At 42.8% G+C, this 21327-nt stretch overlaps 2 protein-coding genes across 2 annotated transcripts; both read left to right on the top strand.

Moving 5' to 3' along the window:
• The first annotated feature begins 159 nt into the window (after positions 1-159).
• LOC131127704 (tRNA (32-2'-O)-methyltransferase regulator THADA) lies at positions 160-14556 on the top strand. The gene is made up of 30 exons (XM_078789774.1): positions 160-459; positions 525-611; positions 686-713; positions 1378-1526; positions 1620-1742; positions 2181-2301; positions 3254-3399; positions 3460-3544; positions 3617-3753; positions 4645-4842; positions 4913-5624; positions 5802-5954; positions 6055-6164; positions 6230-6390; positions 6583-6752; positions 6822-6977; positions 7067-7218; positions 7306-7443; positions 7684-7788; positions 7874-8074; positions 8163-8313; positions 8405-8654; positions 8862-9098; positions 9167-9371; positions 10683-10871; positions 11059-11288; positions 11362-11520; positions 11606-11872; positions 11944-12146; positions 12521-14556. Exons 1-30 carry the CDS (start codon positions 280-282, stop codon positions 12778-12780), a joined length of 5463 nt encoding a protein of 1820 aa, XP_078645900.1. The 5' UTR covers positions 160-279; the 3' UTR covers positions 12781-14556.
• Positions 14557-15069: 513 nt separating this feature from the next.
• pik3ip1 (phosphoinositide-3-kinase interacting protein 1) lies at positions 15070-21196 on the top strand. The gene is made up of 6 exons (XM_058069856.2): positions 15070-15687; positions 15854-15964; positions 16313-16429; positions 18324-18497; positions 18577-18655; positions 20640-21196. Exons 1-6 carry the CDS (start codon positions 15561-15563, stop codon positions 20854-20856), a joined length of 825 nt encoding a protein of 274 aa, XP_057925839.2. The 5' UTR covers positions 15070-15560; the 3' UTR covers positions 20857-21196.
• Positions 21197-21327: the final 131 nt, after the last annotated feature.

Genomic DNA, 21327 nt, shown 5'->3' with positions numbered 1-21327 from the left:
ATGGTAGGAGAATAAGAAGTATACGCACGTCACAGTTTTCCATGTGTACTGCAGATATTTATAACAGGAACGATGCTGTCTTTTGATGAACTTCTGACAAGTCTACAGAACTGTGCCATCAGCGAGGAACATACCTGTCAAAATGGCAATCAAACATTCCAGCGGTTTGTCGATAAACTTTGGGAGTCCTCCAGGTTTGTGCTTGAACTGCCGCCCTTGTAAACACTGTATTTGGCTCATTGGAGATGAGTTTACCGAATTAGCCTAATTATACCGTACATGAACAGGAGCAGTGTAAAAAGGAGCAAGGAGCGCACGTTGGAGGAGGCTGCCCACCTTCTAAAAAAAGTAAATCTTGATGTCCTGGAGCGTGGGCATCTCCAGCTTCTCGTCAGACTTCTCATCTCCTTGCAGCTACAGATGGTCCACATCTCCACAGCCTGCAAAAAAGTGGACCAGGTCACATCTTGAACATCTTTATACACATTTCAATGTACTTATCGCACCCATTATTTTCCTTGTAGATGTTGCAGCACCTTGCAAAGGTGGACCATCAGCTGGTGTTTGAAGAGACACAAGCTCGTTTGACCACCATAGTCGTCTCTGAGCAGGTCCAGAACATTCAGTGTAATAGTAAGCTGATGTTCGACAAGCCATGCAATCATTTTTTTCCATCTCTTTTCAGACACTCACACTTGAAGACCTTCGGAGAGGTTGGTGTTGACTAAGATGGTACTACAGAGTACTGTGATTCACATTATATACTATACATATTACATATATTGCAATTTTATACAATAATCTTTTGTTGTAGATTAAAGGGGACCTATTATGCAATTTTTTGTGCCTTTGTATTGAGTTATGGACTCCTATGGGTCGGCTATACATGTGAATCCACACAGAAAGCTTTCTAGATCTTCCAGAATCTGCACCTATTCTAACTGCATTTTCTTGGATTTCCAAAATGGTCTGTTTTAATGTATTCCACCCACGGTCCATCTCCAGGCACTCCTACTTCCCTGTAATTGGTCACACTCCCAAGTGCTCCTGATGACTACCGGACTACTGTCAAAGCCCACTTTCTAATTTTATCGGTACAGAAGTGGATAATAAATGAATAAACCATTTGGAAAGCTACATTTTAACAACATTTATTGGTCAGAAATGTGTAATAAGCATAATAAGTCCCCTTTAATGATTGCTATGAACCATGAATTTCTCTTTTATTATTGCGTATGAGGTTTGCAATAGTCCAGACAACCACATTATTAAACATTGTTAAATTAATGGCTTTCTGACAGTGTCATTTAAAACCGAGTAGCATTGTCCAAATGGTCATAATGTTTTTTTTTGTTTTGTTTTTTTAAACGCTTCTAGCTTGTATGTTCCTAGAGGACAGTGTTGTGGGTCGAGATGTATGGCAAGAGTTCTGCCCTTTGTTCGTGAGCAAGTTGTCAGAGTTATTCTCCTATATATTGAAGCAAGAATCCCTTCGAGATGGGCCGCTGTGTTACCTTGCTGTGAAGGTTAGTGTGCTTTGTGTTTGCCTTGTGATGTTTGCACTAACAATGTGTTCCATAGGGTCTAATCATCTTATCCATGATATGTGCTGTCTGCAGGTTTGCCTCCAGATATTTCAGCTATTGTCTAGAGAGGTGGCTCCAGCAGTGTGGGACAAGGACAAGAGGAGCCCAGCAGTGCAGAATATCCTTCAGGCTCTTACAGATATAATCCTCGGGCAGGTTTGTCATTTATATAACATTTTTTTTGTCCCTTATTGAAAGCGTACAGACACTCACCACGCCACACCTACATCTATTGAAATCCAATACAAGAACTGTATCAAGTATGCTTTTGCTGTTTTGGTCACTGAGAGGGGCAAAGCCTAAGTTGCACCACTGAAAACCTCAACAATAAAGTAATTGGTAAATTAATACCTCTTTTATAGTGTTTGACCTGTATTATGTTTTTATAAATTGTTACTGCCTAAGGTGAATGAGATGGGCTATGAGGCCTATTTTGTGGGACAAAAAAAAAATCCCAACTATATGGGCATCCACTATATATGTAATACAACTTTTTTGATTTTATTACATTCCATTGTGCAGGTTTATCGTATAAAAAGGTCAGTGTGTTATGCTCTGTGTATTTGTTCCATCCCAGTTTTCTGTGTCTTGCAGAGCAGCAACAGGGACACTCGTCTTTTGGCGGGGACCGCTATGGCCATGCTTATCAACACGGCGTCAGATAGGAACTCTGGTGTAGTTGCGGCCTGGAGTGTCTTCCAGAGCTTTCATAAAGGTACTGCTTGGACTAATATGTACAGGGATGTACGCTTAGCTTTTTCACTAAGAGCACCTGTGCGCCTAAAAAACGAAAAAAATTAAGAGCAATTAACACAATTTTATTTTTAAATGCAAACAATGTACACAGTAACACACATTTGTACTTATCAACACAGTACCAACATAAGGCCTACATCTCCCTAGGACTGTAGTCCACAAATAGTAAAGGGGACCTATTATGCTTTTTCCACTTTTGTGATCTGTAAATGTTGTATTGTGCAGTCTTTTGTGTAAAATTTCACCGTGTTAGCATGACATACAGTCACATAACATAACTTGCATGATGTCACATGAAATTACATTACTAAAGGGGCCTTGTCCGTACGGCCAGCAAGTGTCATTCACACACAAGTTTTCTCTTGTTACTTTAAGCTTTTTTGTTTTACATTTCTATTTTTGTTTGTACAATGTAGTACCATTCACAGGGGCATGAAAATTTGGGTCGCACTTTGGACATCCCTGGTTTACAAATTTCACAAGGAGCGGGGAGTCTTCAAAATAAGTGTGTCCATACTGTGTTTTTGTGGCACTATCTGGCAGAGGCTGGCTGCAAGGCTTCCACAGCAGTGCACACACACCCGGCTTGCGGAGGCACGCCATCCAATAAACAACAAAAACTTCCTTACTTTCTTATTAAAACCTCACGCATTAAACGATGCATTGACCGACAATGTGAGTTGCCAATATGAACAAGGAAAAGTTGTAGGAGACTTGTTGATTTTTATACGGATGTGTGAAAGTTTGACTCTACTTTTATTCACTTTGTATGGACTTATTTCAGTAGGAAAATGTTTTTTCAACCCACCAAAAAACATTCCCATTTTGACAGGGCCTAAATCTCAACTTGGTATTCTTCACATGAATGCGACTGCCAACAGGCTCTTGACGGAATCTTGTTTTTTTTCCAGAGCCGTGGCTGCTCACAGTGGGTGCCCTTCAAGTGCAGTGCCGTCCCACAGAGGGGGATGGAGTGGGGCGACTGGCAATGAGCAGGGGCCTTCTGACCTGCTGTCAATCTCACATTTTACTCAGTTCATGTGAGGATGGTAGAGAGGTAAATATCTAAAACCACTTCACTTGACTGGCTTTATTTACCAAACCCTTGTCCTTGCAGGGCTGTCTACTACTAGATGTGTTGTTTCCTCTGTTTTCTGCTCTTTGTGAGGAGAAGTTGGATTGTCACTACCTTGCTTTTGAGGGTGAGTCATATCTAGTAGTGTATTTTCATGCTTTTATGGAAAAGTCACCTGTTCAAATATGACATGTTACAGTGTTCACACTATGGTTGAAGAAAGTCAAAGCATGTGTGGGTGATATCTGGAAGATGACAGGTGGCCGTCTTCTGCCCAACTGTAGCAGCTTGCAGCAACAGCTCATCTCTATCATCTGGACCAATGCTGAAAGCCCAGTGAGTTACACTAACCTAATGGCATTGTTTCGCATTATTTTAGATTTGTCTTAATTTGATCAGTTTGAGTTGCAGATGAATAAAGTAGTACAGTAATATTTATTATTTATTTAGTATATATTTATATTATTATTTAAAATATTCATTGGACAAAATTAGTATTGTATTAGTTCGGCTCAAGTGTTGAGTTAAAGCGCACTTTTATTAGTTGAATGGATGTATACCAAAGAATATCAAATACACGTCTGTGCAGTGTCAGAGACAATCACACACATAAGTCTCAATCTACTGAAGACACATGGTGTCTTCAAGGACCGCTGAACAAAGCGACCGCCACACCCAAAGAAGATTAATTATTTAATTATTCATTAAAGCATAAATTTAGTCAGTGCGTCCAGTCAACAAGATTAAACACTGTTAATGCACATTATCATCAAAAGTACTTATTTGTTAATCGAACACACACAGAACAATTAACAACTTCATGCTGTCACCTTTCTCCTGCACTGTACTACTTACCTGCTGTGGCTGTTCACAGGAGGCATTCAAACGCATTACGTAAATGTCAGTGTTCAGTGCTACGGCCATGTGCGTGAACCTTGAGATACGCGTACCCCACTTTGGGAATCTAGGCTATAGATTATGCTAAAAGTTAGCAGCAACCTTTATAAAAGTTCCGGAATATGAATAATTTTCCTAATGTAAGAAAAAATTAAATGGGGAATATTTTTCACTAATATCTGCAACACAACTTCTTACAGTCATTTACAATTCTCTTTTGGATTTCCTTGAGCTAATTGGATACACCTCAAAATTACTTCTGGCTGCTAAGTGAAATATTTTTCCTTCCATGTTTACCATGTTCACTGGCTTTTTCCTTCACCTTGTCAGGTGGAAGGTGTGTCAGACTGCGCCCGTGTTGCCTTTAGCCTCCTGTTAGACGTCTATGAAATGGACTGTGTGCAGTTTGGAGACACCGCAAAGCCTCTTTATCTTACTTTGCTGCAACGAATTATCCAACTCCCTTGGGAATCCAAAGCCAAATACCATCGCCTCAGTGCTCTACTTCCATATCTGGGAACCGACAAGGTGAGCGTGAATGGTTTTTGCAGTGCTAATGCGAGGTTGTGGCTAAATGCATGACCCTTTCATCAAACAGGTTCTGGATCAGTATGCTGAATTACCAGATCATCTTCTGAAGTGCATGTCAAATGATCATCTATCGCCAAGTGGGTCAGAACTTTACAAGTGTCTCATCCAGCACCAGAGAAAAGAGCTTTGTGGTGACTCTTCAAAGTCAGAGTCAGATCTGGCCAATCATTGGGCAAAACGTTGGCTTTCTGTCCTCCTTGAGGCATTGACATCACATGTAGTTCTTCTTCAGAGTAACGGTTCCACATACTTACTTCCATCCACCCTCCAAGTCTTTCCTTCTGCTGTGGAGCCACTCCTGGCCTTCTTAGACCCATTCTCTCCAGGACATCTCTGTGCCTGGGCCTTCATCATGAGCAGCTACCGGGCCACAACTGGGGCCTCCCCCTGGGTCCTGCAGGGGAACTCCACCTTGAAAACCCTCCAGCTAGCTCTGGGGTCTGCAGATGACAAAATTCGACTTGCTGCCCTCAATGTCCTGTGCTGTAGCCCCAAGACCAAAGAGACTCCATCAGTAGAAGAACTGGAAATCATGAGGACCTTCATTCCTCAGAATCTCAATTCTGAGTCCTCACTCTTTCGACAACATTTTCAAGCAGCAGTGAGGAGATTTTTGGTTCGGATTAGAGATGGCTGCTTGGCTCAGGTCAAACAACAAAAGGGCAAGGAGGACACCAGCCAGACGGAAAGCTCACAAGAAAGTCTGAGCCAGGGCATAGGTGAGATATTTAAGCTTGACTGTAGCTTGACTGAATATAAAACCTGATGCAGAAAGAATGATGTGATTGGATTTTGCAGGTGTACCTTAGAAAGTTTCTCTGTTGTTAATTGGAAAAAAAAACAAACATTTTCCCAGCTGCATTTCCTTGGCTTCCCAAAATTGTATTTTCTTTTAGGTTTTGTGGACTGGTTGTGTCAGCTTGCATGCTACAATCTGAAACCAGGACACTGCTACCAGAGGAAGAAGACTGCCTTACTGTTGATGTCTGCCTTGTTTGAAACCTGCACAGACACATGGAGTCCCAACAAAAAGAAGGGACAACCACCGGGTCAGTGTGCATTCACTCTGATGTCGAAAGATGATGAATAATATTGTTTCTATATTTTATTTGATAACATTCTGTCCCCTCGATTTGTTTGTTTCTCCAGTGAACATGGGGTGTCTCATTCATTGTGCAAGGTTAAGAGGACAGTGGGACTTCTTTTCCAGGGAAAGATTGCTGGTTGTCATCAGCTGTTTGGAAGATTCCACAAACGAGGTAGTGCTGCCAAGTGACATTTTGTTCCACAGTGGAAAATGAGAAAAAAAAAGTTTGCTTTTCAGATTCGAGAGCTTTCAGCTGGGTTATTGGTGAGGTTTTTTCCGCCCACTGTGCCTGACGATATTGCTGCTAGTCTGCTCACTCGGACCAAGAAGCTTCTGAGCAGTCCTCGGGTTCAGCAGGCCCAGATGGGGGCACTAATGATGAAGGTCCTCCATCACAAGTATGTCAATCCAACACAGCTACTGTACACTTACCTACCATGACATGTTTATTACTGTGGTAGTAGTTAGCATTAGTAGTTAGCATTTTCACCTTTTCATGTTTGTAAATAACCCAACATTGTTTCTAACAGTATGAGGCAGCCAAGTTAATGACTGTCAGTCAAAGCTGACCATCATCACTTTCTTTTTAGATGGCAAGGCCTCCCTGAACACTGCAAATTAAACAGTGACATCAATATCAGCGGTGGACGTAATATACAGGCTTACAGTGTTATTAGATTTCTTGTGAAGGAGCTTGACGATCACTACCTCACAGCCAAGACTGACCTGTTGCTCGCTGCCAGAACCAAGCCTATACACGGTAAGTCCAGATACAGGAGTAGACACTCCCTATTGGAGACTTTATATCTGTGAAAAATTGTGTTTTAAGGTGTGCTTAGTGCCCTCCAGAGATGTTTGTTGGAGGCCTCCTGCAGTATTTATGATTCACTTGATCCTGCACTGACAACTGAGGTGCTGAGCCTGCTGGAGAAAATCTCACTGCTCCTGTTGGGTGTGCTGCATGGACATTGCCATACTGAAAGTGGTAATCTTCACTAGTGCTGCTAATGCTGTTTTAGGCTTGGTTCAAAGCGTAACACACACATCTGCACTGGTTGCTGTCTTCTCCCTTAGATGCTCCCCCTTCTTTTTGTGACATGGGGAACGCCATTAACTCTCTGATAGAACACTCATCTGAAGGGGAACAAGGGGATAGAGGAGAAGATTGTGTCTTGTTGTCAGAAGAACACAGCCTTGTTCTCACCTGCTGCTGGGTCTCACTTAAGGTACCACACTAGGAAACTGTGGTTTGGCAATTTGACATTTTAGTACGACTAGGCTTTGATCTTATGTTTATGTTTTATGCTCATTAGGAAACAGGAATCCTTTTAGGTTCTCTAGTGGAGAGAATTCTCTCAGAATCTAAGCCTGCAACCTGTTTTCTAACAAAACAACAACTCAGAAGAGCATCAGATATTTTCAAAAATATTCTCCTCAAATGCCGTCACTGGGTAAGTCTGCATCAAGAGTTCATGTCATATTCTCATATACACACGATCAACATGGTCTATATTCCTATGTATAACCATAGATGGGAGATGACAGCAGTGTCAGTGGCATCAAGTGACAAACCCAAAACGCTGTGTTAATGTGGGGAAAAATACCAAAATGTCTCGACAAACATTTGGTGCCTACTGTAGGCTCAACTTTGTTACACAAAACTTTAATTAATTGTCTTTTGTGTTCACCAGGGGGCAGTAGAGGGTTGCTGTGTGGGCTTCACCAGATTCTGTTCCTCCCTACTAGGCAGCAGTGATCCTGACCTCAGGGATATCCCAGCTCACATGCTCCAACAAGTGAGTTATGCTACATTCTCACGTGTATGCTCCCCATATAAATGCTGGTTCACACATGTTAAATGTTTCTTTCTGATTTCCTCAGGGATTACAAGCTGTGCAGTCTCCCAGTTCAACCTCTGTAACGCGACGAGCTGCAGGGTTGCCTATGCTCATCCTGTGTGTCTTGTCTGCAGAGGAGGCTAGTAAAACACGGCCACTCTTAGCGCACAGTATGAAAATCTTAATGGATACCGCCAGAACTCCCCTTCCTGAGAACTGGGACCAGACTCTGGACATCCCACAGGTGCATAAGCAAAACTGCAACAAAGTATATTCTGACTACGAAGGCAAATTGTAATACTTGTGTTTAATAGTCTGCTTTTCCATCATAGGTGTGTGCGGTTCACACGCTACAGGCTCTGGTCCGTGGATCTGGCCTGGGTGTTGCCATCCTCCAGTTTGCCCCCACTGTAGCCACTTTATCTCTCACGATGCTCAGTTCTCCCTGCTGGGCCATGAGGAATGCAGCTCTGCAGCTTTACAGTATAATACACATTTTCTCTGCAGAGAAAAATGATCGAATGAAATGATCGAACACTCACCTTCAACTGATCAAGTTAAATGTGTTCACCAGGCTCTCTTTGCTCACGGATGCTTGGTCAGAGGCCCAGCAGTGAGGAGGGTGCAACTAAACATGGCATGTCCCCTCACGCCTTCTTCCACCACTACTCCTCACTTAAGCCCGTCCTCGTTGAGGAGCTCAGAGTGGCAGCTTTTGACCTTCAAGCTCCTCCTGAGGATGCCAGGCTTCGCCTCCAGCCCTCGCTCTATCCAATCCTTACTCTCTTATCCCAACTGCAGCCTGGAGTCCAGGATTCAGCAGAGTAAGATATTTTTATTTACTCTGAGCAGCACCACAGCATCAAACTAGATGACAGTTAATACTACACTCAGATTAGGTAAAATAATCTGATGCACAAAATACAATACAATTCATTGACAGTGCTACAAAATTAGTAACAAATAGAAATTCTTTAAATCATGATTTTGTGTGTCACCAGATTTATTTTCTTTCATTTTTATCTCACCAGAACATTGGCAGACTTCCTGCCGCCTTTACTTCAGCTATCTGCCAGTCCCATTTACAGTGTGAGAGTGATGGCCTCAAAGGCACTGGTCGCCATGACTCCCCCCTCAGACTACATGAACATCGTCGTCAAGCTAACAACCCAGTTGCCCCACACACCAGAGCACTGCTCTCATAACCGGCTCCACGGACAGCTGCTGCAAATTAAAGCTCTCCTGGACAGAGCTCTCAGCACTGACTGGTGAGACAAGAAAGGTTTACTCGTCATAGTGATCAGTCATTGAAGTCCTGACTTGTCTTTTCTCCCAGTGCATCTCCAGCAGAGCTCCATGCAGCAGTGAGCGCTATTGAGGCATCAGTGTGGCTTGCCTCTAGTCTCCAGCGCTGTCCTCTGGTGAGAGGGGCATACATCACAGTGGTGGAGTTGCTGAGAAGATGCTGCTGTGAGACTTTTCTGTCAAAGCTCTTTGACATTCTTGTTCATGAACTTCGAGCACCACAACAGGGACTTCAGGTGTGTGATACTTCTCATTGCTGTACACACGGTTGTGATCATGTGACCTGTGAACTGTATGTTAGCTTGCTTTGGCTGGAAATAGAAAATAAGGTAAGTGATTGCATAAAGGGGACCTATTATGCTCATTTTGTGGGGTTACAGTCTTTTTATATTGAGTTATGGACTCTTATAGAAGAGCTACACACGATAACGGCACACAAAGCTTTCTAGATCTTCCAGAATCTGCACCTATTCCAGCTGTATTTCTTTGGATTTTAATAATAATAATAATACATTTTATTTGTAAAGCGCTTTTCAAGATACTCAAAGACACTTTACAAAAGAATGAAATTGAATAGAACAAGTAAACAGAATGAAAGACACACCAAAATACAACATTCATTGGTTAATACACAGTTAAAAAAGCGGGGCGGGGCACAGCAGTCAGATATAAAAGGTTAGACATTAAAACCAGATTTAAAGAGGTGGGTTTTGCGTTGTTTTTTGAAGGTAGGAAGGTCAGGGCAAGCACAGAGTGAATGGGGCAAAGAGTTCCAGAGAGTGGGGGCAGCGATGGAGAAGGCTCTGTCTCCCCAGGTTTGGAGCTTGGTCTTACAGGGGAGTGCCAGGAGGTTTGAGTCTGAGGAGCGAAGGGGACGCGGGGGATTATGTGGATGGAGGAGGTCTGTGAGATATGGGGGGGTCAGATCGTGGAGGGCTTTGTAGGTGATGAGAAGAATTTTGAAGTGAATGCGTTGGGGGACGGGAAGCCAGTGGAGGTTTTGGAGGACAGGGGTAAGCGGGCAGCGGGCAGCAATTTGTGCTTCCTGCAAACGTTCTGTATTCCACACACGGCCCGCCTCCAGGCAAGCCAACTCCACTGTGGTTGGCCACTTTTGGATAGCTCCTCAACCCAGCTTTATAGGAGTTGATAATAAACGGCGATTTATCTTTTTAAAATATCTGCTTTTAACATACAACCATATGTGTTGGATCCCGAATCCAATCCGCATAAGACTTCAAAACGTGATATTAGCGTCCACTTCACGACTACAATTCAGTAATTTCTGACTCAAAGTGTAATGGGTACTATAGTTTGTTTTTGACAAATGTCTAAATACTTGCTAAATATAGGAACAAGGTCACTAAATTGGCAACGGTACATTGTCTTAGGGGTGAACAGGTTTTGCCAAATCTATAAATCAAAAATCAATGTATGGGCAACACTGGGGAATATGTATATTTTTGTATAAGGTACTTAAATTGTCTATATTCCTGTGATACACGACAGTGGAAGTATTATTTTTCTTTCTTTTTTTTCTTTTACAGGTTGGGTTGTCTTCCTTCCATCAACAAGCCATCAATTTTCTATGTGCAGACCACCAGTGGGCTTGTGACATCTGGGAAACTTTTCCAGCGGCGAGCTGTGACCTAAAGCTGGCATTGGTCACGTGGGTGGTGGAGAGCCAGACTTCACTGATAAGCCACTTGAAAGATTTGATAAAGGGTGTGTTGCAGGTAAGTTATGAAGAGGCTCGGACTGCTAATATAAATCAAAGTAATGGACTTTAATTAGATTCTATGTGCTTTTATCTGTTGAGGCACATTGTTTTTTTTTGCTATTTGCATTTTTTTTAAATTCATGCAATCCATGTACAGTAATTGATTTTACATACCTTTTTTTTCTCATCTTTTTTTTCTGTAGTCCAGTCTGAGGGAAGCCTTGTTGAGCCCCATGGTGGAGTACCGCAGAACCCACCTTGCAGCTTTAGTAGCAGTGATAACCAGAGAGAATTCTCCTCCTCCACCGGCCTTTCTTGAGGAGCCAGTTCTGGAGTGTCTGGATTTGTTGTTGAAGGACCTGGAAGGTCAGCAAGGCGGTTCAGAATTTTTGTCCCATGCTTTGCATGGTGCAAGTCACCTGCTTTCCCAATGGTCAGACATCACTTTAATTGTTTTTTTTTTTACATATTTCATCTAACTATTCCACTTTCTACAAAAATAACAGCTCTAAAGATTCAGTGATCGAACGCTGGTGTGATATCTTGGAGTCTCACCGGTCCCCCGATTCTCTTGAGGTTTTGAGGGTAGCTTGTGCTGAAGCTCTCTGTGTGGCCGGCCTTCCTCTAATGACACAAAACCGCATTCCTCCAACCATCACCATCAAGTATTCTTGAATTTCCAAAGTGTTTTCCACTAAAGCTTTAATGCTACGGATGCTTTAAAGCAAGTGTTGAATGTCTCTCATGCAGGTTGCTGAGCACTGGCCTGTACTTGCTGCAGGACCAAAGCCAGCTGGTGAGGACAAAAGCAGCCAGTTTCATCTCCTTAGTGCATCATACCAAAGGAGGAAGCCAGAGGAGTGTCTACCTGATCCAGGTCAACCTGACTGTGCCGCTCCTGCTGGACCTGCTACTGGAAGAATGCTGGAAAACTCCAGGAGCAGTGGAGGTGCTACTGTCTCATGTACCTCATTCTGACCTGCGATCACTGCTGAGTGAGGATTCTGCAGACATTGGGTGGGTCACCTGGGCAAACCCACAATCGACTTGATTGGATGTTTTTAACCAGAATGTGGTGTTTTCTTCAGGTGTGGCAGCCTCTATGAGCAAGATGATGCTAATGTGTTTGCAGAGCCTTCAGTAATCTCTGCACATGTGTTGCCCTACCTCCTACATATGGTGGAAAAACACTCAGAATCGCTGGTGTTGGCGCAGAGCCTGAGCACATGGGCAGAAGAGAACACTCCTCAACTGCTAGGCAACCTTGCACTGTGCAAAGATCTCAAGCCAGGTAGCCAGCTTTGTTACTTACTTCTACTTCTACTTCTACAGGAGCATTATAAACAATGACCTTTTAATACATGTTTTACCAAATCAGACACATGGTATTTATTTTCAGTTACATTCTATTCCCATATCATTTTAATCTTAAAACAATAACTAAATAACTGTTATTTGCTGTGTTATTGTGACTACATGGAATAATTAAGCAGTAATCCCTCATTTATCACGTTTAATCAGTTCCAGACCTGAGTATGATAAGTGGAAGATTGCCCAATGGCTGCATTGACCGTGACTGTAAAAACTAACCAATGACGGTAGAGCTAGTTCAGGAATTAAAGTATTGGACGTAATGAGTGTTGTATTACAATCTTCTCTTTCTAGCTGAGACGTTGACTCTGCTCATGGACCCCCAGTTCCATAGCACCCTGTGCGGCCTTTTAACCAGAACCGTCCTCCTCCTCCATCTGTTGAAAACCTGCGACAATATGCAACATCTCTGTGAGCCCTCAGCACTGCAGATGACTTTAAAGGAAGTTTGCAGTCTTCTAAGTCGGCAAGGTGTCTCCTTGGGCTGTGCTCTTGTGTCTGCTGTGGCCTCTGTCACACAAGGACTATCAATAAGCAAAAACTGCTCTTGTTGAAGGTACCAGAATACATAAGAAGTCTTCTTTGTGACTGTTTTCATCTTCATGTTGTCAATGCACAGATGAGGCATTTATGTAATGTTTGCATACGAGGACAACAAATTGTTCCTTACAATGCCTCTCAGCTGTGTTGTTGTTTTTAGTAGTTAATCCAACCCCGGTCTTTATCAGTATCTACATCAATAGACATTAACAACATGTAGACTTTAAAATGAACAATCAATTGTTATTATTTTTTTTAAAGCGATGGGAGCATCTCTCACTGAATGTAATGAACTCCTGTTTCCATGTCAGGTAGGTACCATAGCAGAGTGCTTAGCGGATGTCATGCAACTTCTCATGAGGTCATGATGAGACTTAGATGAGATCTACAGCGCCACAGCAGGTTGCAGTCAAGTAGTGCACTCGTCAACAAAGAAAAGTGCGGCAAAGAAAGAACACATTCAGTTGTGTTGCACTTTTTCAGTCATCCGATAGCATGTGGCATTCTTGTTATGTACGTTTGTTCTGTGGTGTTTGTTTACTATGTCTCAGCATCAGTAGCTGCAGGAAAGACTGGCTGCCCTGTGCCCAGATGGGGAATATTGTTGATCTTTGAATACTCCATCAGAGGCCTTCTGCCAGGATATGTGTCCATTTTCTAACCATAAAGGGGCTGAAGATGATGGACCGCCTCTGATAGAGGGTGGGCGCTTGTTGACAAGTCTTACATCATCGCCCCATTGCCGCTTCAGTTTGAGGTGGGTGTGAGCAATGACTAACAGACAGACGGAGGTGGTGCATGGTGGTGGTGTTCTATTTTAACTCAATTATGTTTTTGACAGTGATTCACTGTGATGAGTCAGAATATTGTTCGATTTGCCAAACAAAGTTACAAAGTGGGAAGAAAAAATGAAAAGCATTTCCAGGCTACTTTTTAAAGGACATTCTTAACACCTCCTGTGTGGTTATGCCATTTAAAAGTCATAAAGACATGCAATTGGTGTATTCACCTTTGCTCTACGGTATTTAAGGAGAAAAGAACATCACCTTTACCGTCTGTTTTTATTATTCAGGTAGTTTTTATGCATTTTATGCAATTTGAAAGCAAAGTTCAGGTAACATCACTTTTATCTTAATAAAAGCTTTTACTTTCTTTGCTTAGCGTGATTGTCGTACCTCACTGCAGCCTCCTGTTTAATTCAATGGCTGACTGTGGCAATGTGGAACAAAGCCAAGTAGGTGCTTTTATTGGGTTTCTGTATCAGTGTGTGCATGCTTTCAAGGACATGTTTGCTATCTAAGGCTATGAAGGAGTGTTTTTTCCATTGAGTCATCTTAAAAAGGCCATAGGGAATTAGATTCATTTCTACCACATTTATCTGTTATTTAATAAAGTTAGTTCAATATTTACAGTAGTCACTGTAGCCATAGTATATAATACTGAGCAGCCACGACGGACGTGTGCACTGCTTTTAATTTGTTGCAATAAATTCCATTTCTGTTTGCATGGTCGTTATCAGACCTGGGTTCGATTCTCCACTTGGCATCTTTGTGTGGAGTTTGCATGTTCTCCCCGTGCATATGTGGGTTTTCTCTGGGTACTCCGGTTTCCTCCCACATTCCAAAAACATGCTAAGTTAATTGGCGACTCCAAATTGTCCATAGGTATGAATGTGAGTGTGAACGGTTGTTTGTCTATATGTGCCCTGTGATTGGCTGTCCAGGGTGTACCCCGACTCTCGCCCATAGACAGCTAATATGCTCCAGCAGCATAGAAAATGGATGGATGGTTAGGGTTAAAAAGAAAAACACCTTTTTTAAAATCTTCGTTCTGTTCTTTCCTACATCATTGCTAGAGCTATCAGTCTAGCTTTTCTTTCCCTTCAGGATAATGGTGACACAGTAATAGACATGAAGATTTTCAGACATTTTGAATTTGCAAGTATAAAGTAGTATCATGTTAAAATGGCAGAAACTTGATTATGGCACATGAACAAGGAAGCTGAAGATCAATTTCTGTGTTTTTAACCTGAAAAACTACACCGTGTTAACAAATGAATTCAACTGTGCAACTCAAGTGGACAGCATTGTGTACTGTTGTACACAATGTGGCTTCTCTGTATGGTTTCAGATTGGTACCTTGTGGTTTCACTCCTGGCAGAGGCTGTCTGCCCCCTCTTGAATGCATTGCAGACAGATGCTGCTGTCTTTGCAGAAGCCTGAAAGCCTATTTTTTTTGGTTTGTTTGTTTTTTTTTTTTAAGAAAAGAAAAGTGACCTGATGAACTGTGAGTGTGTCACGTACAAGTGGGTTGCACACGTGCAGGAGAGAGAAAGGAGGGGAAATGCAAGCTGCCTTTTATTTTCTTCCTAGCTGAGTGGAAAAACAGGCCTTGTGAGATGGCGAGGAAGCATCAGAAGGCTGGCTTTGGACACATGAGCTAGTACTTTACAGCCAAATAGGACTGGACTGGATTATAAAAGGAAAGCACCGAGTCAGTAAAAAGTTAGATGGACATGAAATGCTATTTTTAGATATGGAAAGTTATCTACCAGGCATTATATGAAATGAAGCATACTTTTTTGTGATTGATATGTTTGTTCTTTCAAGGCTGCATGCCTCAACGTGTGAGAGAGAGGCTGGTGAGGCTTTAGGACCTGGAGGTGTGTCTTGCTGCTGCTCAGCTTCTGCACAGCTCCTCCTCCCACTCTGGAGGCTGTTTACTAGGAAAGAGGTTCTCCTCTTTGGACAAAAACAAGGGCTGGGACTCACAGTCGAGGGGAGCAGTGTGTTTGATGCCCTTCAACACAGGCTCTCCAGTTTCACACCTTTTAAGTCTTTTCAGGATGTTTCTCCATCTGCACGTTGTTCTCCTGTGTGCAGCCTTTGTGGACAGCAGCGTGGTAAATACTGACCAAAAAGGTAAATGTAATTATATATCTATGTATGCAATATATATTTTTTAGTGTTGCGAAATGTCTAAGAAGTATCATGTCATTTCCCAATTTTAAACTGGAATTTGAATAGATTACATATTTTCTATGCTGTTTTTCCATTGCAGTTTGAGCTCACATGTTGTTTTCTCCAGACTGCATTAGATCCAATGGAGTGGACTACAGGGGGGACAAACAGAGCTCGTCTTCAGGCCTGACTTGTTTAATCTGGACTAACACTTCCACAAAGTATGATTCACAGACAGGTAAACACCTCTGATTTGTGGCCATTTAAAACAACAAAAAAAGGATTTGTTATATGCAGATTACTAAGCATAAAATGAAATAATGCTCCTACTAATACTAAAGTCATGCAGTGCTTGTGTTTATGGTTTTCACTGGCCTTTTTTGCACAGCAGCAGCAGCTGCTTCGCCTTGTCTTTGTCCTCCATAGCAGCCTGCTCATTGTTGTGTGATGAAGTTGTGTGAATGATTAATGAGTCCAGCACTGGGACGCCACAGCAGGGCAGAGACAGACTGACAGTGAGATAAGTGTACTGTGTTTTAATTGGGCCAGGAGTAAAGACACGTGTTGTTTTTCCTCCTCCGTGTAGGTGTGGGAGATCACAATTACTGCCGAAACCCAGACTCCTCTGAGAGGCCTTGGTGCTACATTACAGGCCCGGATGGGACGGTCCAGAAACAGTTTTGTTCCATCGAGGCATGCCAAGGTAACCTTTAACCTCCATTTCTTGTGACTTATGGATTGTATTTGCACTAAATGTCATGCAACTTCCTAGAAAATACAACTACACTGAATAGTTTATTCTTAAAAGTAGGTTATATGCTGTAGAATAATGAGATGACATTTCTGTGCAGCTCCCAAAATGTCCTCATTAGTCAACCTAAAAAAAAAAAAACACACCAAAAAGTTGGTAGCTTAGCTGAAACTTCTGATGACTCAGCCAAAGTCTCACTACAGTAAATAATCCATCTCATTAATCTCATTGATAGGTCACTTGGTTAAATCCCTGCCGTTCTAATTGGCCCGTGGTTTCCTTCCCGTCTCAAACAAACAAAAACAGTCCCACAGTCATGTGTCACAACGTTCACTTGCAAGACAAGTTTTTATTGGACACACCTCTCAGCTCAGCTCATTGGTGGACGCCGGTTCTCTCACCCTGGAGACGGAAACTTATTGGCTGCTCCACTTTATGACGTCATGTTCTTCAAGTCAGTTTGTAAACAGCCAACTTTGTGCTCACAGAGGAAACCGTTGGGGGAGAAAAAACTTAAAGAGCAGATGTCCAGTCTGTTGCTGATGAGTACACAACTTTTTTTTTTTTGACTGCCGCTAACTTGTAGAATATTTATAATCATACAGAAGTCAGAGAGGAGCAGCTCTCCTCGCTGCACTTGCATGAGGGGCTGTGTTATTGGATCAACAGTAATAAGAAACCGCACATTATGTACAACGTGCCGGTCAGCCGGTGGCACTAAGTGCATTATTCATCTCCACACATTATACAACGGATTCAATAGAAAAGCACATCAAAGATTGAACTTAAAGCTGTCACTTTAAGAAAAGGCAACATCAGTGTTTTATTTAATCATGTGACATACAGTATGTATGATCACAACTATCATGGCAACAACAGTGATGCTGTTCTTCTTGTTGCCAGGTGGTGTCGCATGCACATAAATTCATTCATTCATTTTCTACCGCTTTTTCCTCACGAGGGTCGCGGGGGTGCTGGAGCCTATCCCAGCTGTATTTGGGCGAGAGGCGGGGTACACCCTGGACTGGTCGCCAGCCAATCACAGGGCACATATAGACAAACAACCATTCACACTCACATTCATACCTATGGACAATTTGGAGTCGCCAATTAACCTAGCATGTTTTTGGAATGTGGGAGGAAACCGGAGTACCCGGAGAAAACCCACGCACATGCAAACTCCACACAGAGATGGCCGAGGGTGGAATCGAACCCTGGTCCTCCTAGCTGTGAGGTCTGCGGGCTAACCACTCGCTAACCATGCACATAAATAGGTTCTCATTGGGAGTGACCAGGATGGATAGGATCAGGAAGGAGTACATCAAAGCGACGTTACATGTTAGAGGCCTTGGAGATAAAGTCAGAGAGGCCAGACTGAGATGGTTGGGACATGTCCAGTGGAGAGATAGTGAATATATTGGTAGAAGGATGCTGTCTTTAGAGCTACCAGGTAGGAGGTGTAGAGGAAGACCAAAGAGGAGGTTTATGGATGTAGTGAAGGAGGACATGAGGGTAGTTGGTGTGAGAGAGACAGATGCAGAAGACCTGGTTGGATGGAGGAGATTGATTTGCTGTGGTGACCCCTGAAGGGAAAAGCCCAAAGAGAAAGAAGAAGAATGATTATGCTTTAATTCCAACTTCAGGGCATTCAACTTGGGAGTTTGCACTCAAGGTGCTTAATAATGAATTTGACACGACAGATTGAATAACTGTCTGCATATATTTGATAATGGACAGAAACACGGTAACAATGTTAGATCATTGATTTGGCAAATAGATAAGCAGCGTACATTGGCAGACGTCCAAGCTGTAAAACTAATTAGCTGATGCTTCACTGTGTTTGCAGAGCTCACCTCCACCCAGGCAACAAACATGAAATCGGCCCTCCCAACAGCAGCAGCAGCAGCGACCCGTTCCACAGAGTCCTCTTCTAGAGAAGCTGCCGCCGTGCAACCGGTGATGGGAATCAGCCAGCGAGTGCGCACCGGACCCAAACAGAAAAAGGATACGGGACCGCTTGGTATGTGTCCAGCCTGCTGAAAATATCCATGTTGACATTTATAGACGCTTAACTTGCTGCTGATGAATGTTGTTTGCAGGCTACGCCCTTGGCATCGTCATGATGGCCGTCATCATCGTTCTGGGGACTGGCATCACGTTGGGGTATTTCTATAAAAGGTCAGCGTTTAATGAAATAAGGACACTGCCAGAGGAAGTGTTACAGAAGCTGTCGTGATGCGTTACATTTACTCTCACATCTGCAGCCATCTCTCCTTTATCACGCTAAATTGGTTCCAGACAAATGGAATATTTTCCTAGTTATGGCATAAAAACCTGTGTACGACCTTCTAAAAATCGTTTTTAACATTATTAAAGCCCTCTAGACGTGGAATAACACCTTTACATTCATATTACTCAATATAGTTGACATGACCAGAGAAAATTAGCCATTTAAGACACTTTATCTTGTAGAGGAGAAGAATGGGTGGCGGACAGGAAGTGACGTTGGGATTCAGAGTTGCGTTTTAGCTTGTTGTTAAATAAAAGCGTGTTGTTCTGGTGATCGCGGCTGACGTTTGTATCACCGAACATCATTAACGGACACCCGGTGACCAATGTAGAAGTTGAATGATGGTCTTAATGCTTTAGCTCACTATTTCTATGCATGAAAATGCTTAATTTGGGGGAAAAATACATACAATTTGCTTTAAATTTTAAGGTTTTTTTCATTCATTCATTCATTTTCTACCGCTTTTCCTCACGAGCGTCGCGGGGGTGCTGGAGCCTATCCCAGCTGTCTTCAGGCGTGAGGCGGGGTACACCCTGGACTGGTCGCCAGCCAATCACAGGGCACATATAGACAAACAACCATTCACACTCACATTCATACCTATGGACAATTTGGAGTCGCCAATTAACCTAGCATGTTTTTGGAATGTGGGAGGAAACCGGAGTACCCGGAGAAAACCCACGCATGCACGGGTAGAACATGCATTAATGTTTTTTTCATTTTATTTAGGTTGTAGTAAAGCACGAAACCGCAATCATTTATGTATTCATTTTTGAAAAACTGCAATAGAGTGAAGGAACGGTTTAGTGTGTAGTGGGCATCAGCTGTTATTGCACATTCCACCGTGATTGTCTGGGTTGTTGCACTTGCACGCGATGCTTCCAACACAACTCCCACAAGGTCAGCAGGAAATGAGAGTATTCTTTGTAAAGCTTTCTCATTTGACATTTCTGGAGAAGAGGAGGGTGTAGAGAGGTTGACAGAAGCTGGGAATCTGCCTGTTGTATTGGCTCTGGGATTAGTGGTGCGTTTTTCTATTTTTAGCCACTGATTAATTAGCAGGAGGAGGAATATATGATGTCATCATTTTATGAGTGAGGACAGCATGGCCCCTTGTCTTTCTGCCATATGGGCATCCTCCACACTGAGAGATAACCCACACGTTTGAATCCTACTCACTTCCAACCTGTTTGCCATCTGTCCCTGGTTTCCGCTGCAGGCTGCTCAGAGTAGTTTTATCAGATGAGTTCCTGCAAAACATGCCTCACCTTCTGGCTGTTGTTATTCTCATGAAAGAAAATTCAGCTCAGATTTTGTTGGTGTTTTGCTCCAGGCAAAGCTTTTACACATATTATTTCCTGCAAGTAAAAACAACAAAGAGAGTTGCAATGAATATTGCGCAATAAGTAGCAGTTGCTATATGTATAAAATGTCCAATGCGAGAAAGATTAAGTATCTGAAATACTCAAAAATACTTATGATAGTGTGTTTTTCTTAACATCAGACACTATGTACTCGAATTTTTTGGAAAATACACATCCATCCATTTTCCACCACATAGCCTCACGAGGGTCGTGTGCATGCTGGAGCCTATCCCAGCTGTCTTTGGGCGAGAGGCGAGGGTACACCCTGGACTGGTTGCCAGCCAATCACAGGGCACATATAGACAAACAACCATTCACAGACATTCATACCTATGGACAATTTGGAGTCACCAATTAACCTAGCATGTTTTTGGAATGTGGGAGGAAACCCTAACCCATGCATGCAACATGCAACCTCCACACAGAGATGCCCCAGCTTGGAATCGAACCCGGATCTAGTTAGAGTCTAGATGTGTATGAATAAAACAATGTTAATGTGTGTGTGCAGGGGTCGAGACCTGAAGAAGCAGCATGAGCAGCGAGTGTACGAGCGGGAGATGCAGAGGATAACTCTCCCCCTGTCTGCCTTCTCCAACCCCACGTGCGAGCTTGTCGACGAGAACACCATCGTGGTGACCGCCACGCACGAGATCACCCCGGTGCAGGAGGAAGCGGACGGCGGGGACCCCCTCATTGGCCAGCAGGTGGGCACACCTGGCGCGTGAGTGGGCGTGTCCTCTTCAGTCAATCAGGACTTAATGAATTACATGTTCTAGTGGACCAAAACAATCGTCATGTTACTCCTGTTTGGGAAACGGTTTGATCCAAAGATGAAAACTGAGTCATTTGTGCTCCAAACGAGCTTATGTGAGACAGATGAGGACATATTTAACGGGAGTGTTTATATTTTGATAGAAAGCTGATGACCTGCCTGATGTATTATGCGTATGGATACTTTATATGGTCATGGTGAGCAGGATGCGTATTGACCCACTGGCTGTGCCGAGGGAGAATTGTGTATATATTTGTGTATAACTGTATATATAAAGAATGCTTTGTCTCAGATGCACAGTGTGTAAAAATCCAGGATGAGCAGAAGACACAGAAAGACTTCCCAGAAATGCCTTATTAGCATGATACTTTTGAATGTACTTTTTATTTTGCCACTTTTGACAAGAGTCAAAGAGAGAGGTCCT

Source organism: Doryrhamphus excisus, linkage group LG3 (genome assembly GCF_037039965.1).
Source record: "Doryrhamphus excisus strain RoL-2023G ecotype Guam linkage group LG3, RoL_Dexc_Guam_v1.1, whole genome shotgun sequence".
In the NCBI taxonomy this organism is placed as follows: Eukaryota; Metazoa; Chordata; class Actinopteri; order Syngnathiformes; family Syngnathidae; genus Doryrhamphus; species Doryrhamphus excisus.
Note: the sequence above shows the minus strand (reverse complement) of the source record. Positions and strands in the feature narration are given on the sequence as shown.